Source organism: Pangasianodon hypophthalmus, chromosome 6 (genome assembly GCF_027358585.1).
Source record: "Pangasianodon hypophthalmus isolate fPanHyp1 chromosome 6, fPanHyp1.pri, whole genome shotgun sequence".
Lineage (NCBI taxonomy): Eukaryota > Metazoa > Chordata > Actinopteri > Siluriformes > Pangasiidae > Pangasianodon > Pangasianodon hypophthalmus.
Window position 1 is genome coordinate 2202934 of NC_069715.1, and position 6000 is coordinate 2208933.

At 38.1% G+C, this 6000-nt stretch overlaps 1 protein-coding gene across 5 annotated transcripts in view; it reads right to left on the reverse strand.

Annotated features, from left to right (window-relative positions):
- Positions 1-1302, reverse strand: part of atosa (atos homolog A) — a 50909-nt gene extending 49607 nt beyond the window's left edge. Inside the window, exons 1-3 of one of the 5 annotated variants that reach the window (XM_053234795.1) lie at positions 522-1302; positions 353-386; positions 129-298 (exon numbers count right to left, since the gene is read on the reverse strand). In XM_053234795.1, the coding sequence (XP_053090770.1) occupies positions 129-255 (127 nt within the window). In that variant the 5' untranslated portion in view covers positions 256-298; positions 353-386; positions 522-1302. Of the gene's footprint in view, positions 1-128 lie in introns of all 5 variants that reach the window. The other 4 variants (XM_053234794.1, XM_053234793.1, XM_053234792.1 and 1 more) reach the window with 4 other exon arrangements.
- Between the last annotated feature and the right edge of the window lie 4698 nt (positions 1303-6000).

Here is a 6000-nt window from a genome sequence, read left to right on the forward strand (position 1 = left end):
AAACCAAACCCGAGATAAGGACCTCCACAACCCCCATCACACCCCAGGACCTGTCCCCACACACACACACACACACACACACACACACACACACACACACACACACACCATGTAAAGCATGCTGTTACCTCGCTCAGGCTTCATGCTTCCCAGTGTGTCGTCCTCCAGCTCTCCTGGGCTCCTTCCTCCGTCTGCACACTCCAGCCTCTGGCTCTGAAACACCTCAGTGAGTCTCTGCTTCAAAGCCCTGACCATACACACACCATCAGCAGCTCCAGCCCTCTCAGATCACTCTCCAAGATCACTCTCCAAGATCACACCTCCAAGATCACACCTCCAAGATCACTCTCTCAGATCACTCTCCAAGATCACCTCTCCAAGATCACCTCTCCAAGATCACCCCTCCAAGATCACACCTCCAAGATCACACCTCCAAGATCACTCTCCAAGATCACTCTCTCAACTCACTCTCCAAGATCACACCTCCAAGATCACTCTCCAAGATCACTCTCTCAGATCACTCTCTCAGATCACTCTCCAAGATCACCTCTCCAAGATCACTCTCTCAGATCACTCTCCAAGATCACACCTCCAGGCCCACAAATCACTCGTGCAAATGAGGATTATTCAGAGAAGTCACCTTGCCCACAGCTGCAGTGTGTGTGTGTGCATGTATATACAGTGTATGCATGAGTGTGTGTGTGAGTGTGTGTCCATGTCTTCATGCCCATGCCAACACCACTGAACCCTTGATTAAAGCACTAACACCAACATCTGACCAAATACACACACATACACACACCTTATGAACCATCCCAACGCTCCATAACACCCTGACACCTCACACACACACACACACACACACACACACACACACACAGCTGCAGCAAAGCCTCAGTGTCTTCACTGCGACTCTAATTCTCCATCAACACTTCATTCTTTCATTCAAATCAACACTGAAAGCTCAGGTGTGTGTTTATCCGGCCATGCCATCTGCCCCCAACACCATCTTCCTCTTTAAAGCTCAGCTCTACTCACTGATCACAACTAGCTTCACTGAGTTAAATCCGCTCACCAACCCGGCTACTCCTCCAACCAGCTAACTAAACCCACAGCAAGCATCTCAACTAAAGAGGAAAGTGTGTCTGTAGATCCGCTAAACCGCCACGAAGCCTCAGAAGCATCAGAACAATCAATCTGCACAATAATCTGCACAATAATCAGCAGAATGATCAGCAGAATGATCATGGACGATCAGCTGACGCAGGCTCCAGTTCCTCTGCTGCTCAGAGCTGCTTGTCAAAACATTAAGAGCCTGGCCGTCGGGTCACGTGACTCGAGGAAAAAAAATAAAGGGCCAGGACTCCGCCTCCTGTCGCCACTTCCTGTTCCGCTTCCTTGAACAAACTCAAATATTTAACAGCAACTAACACACACACACACATATAAAACTAACAACTAATAACACACACATATGTGTATATATATATATATATGTATATATATATATATATATATATAAATATGTGTGTGTGTGTGTAAAACTAACAACTAACAACAAACACGTCTGTGTGTGTGTGTGTATATATATATATATATATATATATATATATATATATATATATATGTGTGTGTGTGTGTGTGTGTGTGTCTGTGTGTCTGTGTATAAAACTAACAACTAACAACACACAGATATATATATATATATCTAACAACACACACACATATACACACATACGTATGTATATATATATATGTATACATAGCTGGTACAGGACCATGGTGCTACATAAAACAACACAGAACTACACGAGACTACACATTACTACATAAATATAAATATTTATTTCACTAACAACACACACACACACACATATATATATAAGTCAAGTGGCTTTATTGTCATTTCAACCATATACAGCTGGTACAGGACCACCATGCTACATAAAACAACACAGAACTACAAGACTCTACACATTACTACACGTGCAAACGTGTGCAAACAGCACAAGACAGTACAGTTACTACTAAACCAGGACAATAGGCACAGTAAGAGACAACGCAGCGCCAACCAGTACACAGTTCTAGTGTGAAAGTGTCAGATATAACAGTAGTGCAAAAGAATAACAATATAATACAATGCTGTGAATGTAAACATAAGAACTATGACATAGTATTCAGCAGATAAACCATCTCTCTCTCTCTCTCCCTCTCTCTCTCTCTCTATATATATATACACACACACACACACATCACTGGCAGTCTTCAAATGACGTCTAAAGCCCTACCTTTTCCTGAAGTACTTAAATTAGCACTTTAAAAAAGTTGTGTTATCTGTGTGCTTCTCTTACTACATTACCTCCCAGAAGAGTTTCTAGACTGATGGTCCTCCTACTGAACCAGTCTCAGGACGTATTTTCAAAGTACTTCTGTAATTCGCTCTCAGTAAGGGCATCTGCCAAATGCCATAAATGTAAATGTGTATATATATATATATATATATATATATATATATATATATATATATATATATATATATATATATATACACACAGTATATATATATATGTATATACACACAGTATATATATATACACAGTATATATACAGTCAGGTCCATACGTATTTGGACAGTGACACAATTTTGGTAATTTTGCCTCTGTACACCATTTGATTTGAAATGAAATGAAGCAATTAAGATCTGATTGAAGTGGAGACTTTCAGCTTTAATTCAAGGGGTTTAACAAAAATATTGCATTAACCGTTTAGGAATTACAACCATTTTTTACAGTCCCTCCATTTTTCCAAGTAAGTCTACACTCACAGGTGGTGTACAGAAGCAAAATTACCAAAATTGTGTCACTGTCCAAATACTTATGGACCTAATTCTATGTGTGTATGTATATATATATATATAGTTTGCTTGTTTTATAAATTATTGCTTTGTCAAAAAACAAACAAAATCGTACAAAAAAATCAAATATTTACAGCAGAAATGAGTGGATTAAAATCAAGGCTGACTATTTTTAGGTCTTGAAACTCCACAAACATGTTTCGTAATCATTTCTGGTTATTTATTAACTCTATGCTCTAAGCAGATGATTCAGTGATTCATTTCAACATGAGACAAGAAGTTAATCTTTTGGACGGTACAAATCAGTGAACATAGTAACAGTATTAACAACAGGATAACATTACATGGGTACACACACACACACACACACACACACACACACACAAATATATATTACCCTAAAACCTCATCATACTGACACAGGAAAGTAAACATTTAAGGTTCCCCTATCTAAGAGAAACGATGTGTAATACGCTATATTTATTCTCTGTATAATCCTTAACAACTATTTATTTTTCTTAGATGGAGGAACACTAACAGTTGAGACATTAGATTAAGGAAATAAGTTAATTTAAGGAACTGAAGGAATGTCGTGGACTGAATTCTCTTATGCAAGAAGAAACATTTAAAATAATGCTTTAGCCCATGTATGCTCTAAGTGGGAAACTTAAGGCACAGCGCCATCTACTGGACTAAACCAGGTGGCGCTGTGTTAATCTGGACTTTGCTGACACCTAGTGGCGGTTTATGAGTATTACATTTCATATTCATTCTGGAGGAAAAACAAAACAACACCAGCCCTGTGTGATTTCCCAGTTATTATACATCTACTAAATTTAATTTATTTAATATCTCTTCTATATTTCACCAGGGGCTGGATTCCTCCCTGATGGAATACAACCAGCTTCCACTCTGCTGGAAAAAACCCCAAAACAATAGAAACCATCACAGAAATTCTAATGGTTTCCACTACAAATACCATTACAAACCTTCACCTAACCATTAAAACCATTAAAACCATTATTATTACCATTACTGGTCCTTAATGGTATCTACTAGACATAAAATGCCACCAATAAAAGGCAACAAATTACCAGTAGAGACCCACAGGGACCATTACATTTTCCATTAAAACCAGTACAATTCCCATTACAAATTCTATGAGAGGTTTAACATCGCAGATACTTAATATAATTTTAACAACTTTATTATATTTTTCTCAGTTCCTTTGTGTTCTTGTGTAATCACTTGCATGTTTATGTAATTCAGCGGACTTGTTTTATATCCATTTTTTTGACAGTGTGTCCTCTTTGGCATCAAAATAGTGTCACTATCCTGAACATCATTACAATTCTATCACGAATAAACTTCTTTAATGTGAGAAATTTTAGGGAGAGAAAGAAATTAACATTATAAATGCACCATTTGTTAATGCATAATGAATAGTTCATTATTTGATGTAGTATTTATATGCAATGGTCATTTACATTCCTACTTTGAGGTCTTAATCAAAAAATGAAGGGAAGAAGGAAGGAAGGAGACTTTAATTTTGTGATTTTAAAATTATTACTGGCATTAATATTTAATACATCTCATGGCGCTGTTCAATTTTTAAGCCTCACTCTGCTGCCACCTAGTGGTCCTAGTGATTCTTACAATATAAAAAGAATCGTGCTCAGTACTGAAATGGTACTTAAGACTCATATTTAATTCAAAGGAGCCAAAAATAATGGTCTGAGGTGATTTACCTATTTTTAGAGACATGGTTATAGGCTGATGAGTTAAATCAGGTGTGTTAGATCAGGAAAATCACCAAACTGTGGAGAATAATCAGCACAGGACTAGGAGTGTATAGCTTTAAGATGATAATTAGGACTTTCTCATCTTCATTATATCATTATAACATTTTTGTAACATTGATTACACCTTTTTACATTCAAACATGGCAGCAGTTGTATATTTGCATGTCAGTATGTTGTCATGCTTTTCACAAGTGATTTTACTCACATTAAGAAAAGACTCCCTCTAGTGTTCATTATTAAAACAAACTCTAAATCTTGCCATGGCTCTAAAATGGAGTCTCTCTCTCCCACAGTATGACAGACCTACATTCACCTCGACTATTTATTTTTGCCCATTTCTCATTTTTTAAGAGCTCATTTCTTTCCACTTTGTCAGACACGTCATATTGGAGACACAAAGCCATATGGACTTGGCAGTATGTGTAGATGAAGCTCCGTCCTAGCGTCAAGGTTTTTTATTTTTTCAGGATTGCTGTGTGTTTCTTTCCATCCATCTTACCCTCAATCCTGACAGTTTCCCAGTCCCTGCTGATCACAATAACACGATGCTACCACCACCATGTTTTACAGTGAGGATGGTGTTATTAGGGTAATAAGCAGTGTTGGGATTCTGTCCAACGTCATTTTTTGCACGTTGCTGGTCTCATCAGACTGGAGAACCTTTTTCCACATGTTTGCTGTGTCTCCACCATGACTTTTGGCAAAATCTACCAGGATTTCATACAGCTCACTCAGCTTTATGGAGTGTCCAGGCTGCAGTAATCCAGGGAACAGCTTCTAAGCTGTATATCCTTCCAGACTATTCAGAGTTCCTCTTGGTCTTTTAGTTGTTTCTCTGACTAATCCCCTCTTCACCTGGTCACCGACTTTTGGTGGACGACCTCCTCTAGGTGGAGTCATAGCTGTTGCTACACTGGATGTTCAAAGCTAGGGATATTTTTACAACAAAACCCTGATTGGTCATTTTCTACAATTCTGTCCCAGCCTTGTTTTGATACTTTTTGCTCTTTTGTTCTCTAACCAACTCTTCCAGGAAGAGGTGTATTTATACTGAGATCACATGATTCTTTATTTGCACACAGGTCGACTCCATTCAACTAATGTGACTTCTAATCATAACTGATTACATCAGAACTAATTTAGAGCTTTCACAATGTGGAGAAGGTCAAGGGGGTGAATACTTATGCAAGCTGCTGCAAATTCAGCATACCATATTGGTCTGTATTTCTCAGTGTAAACACAGTAGACAGTTATGTACACTCAAAAGTAGTCTGGAATAGTAAATACAGGCTTGAGCCAGAGTGAATAATAATAAAGACAGACAGAATAAAAGCGAGTCTGGTC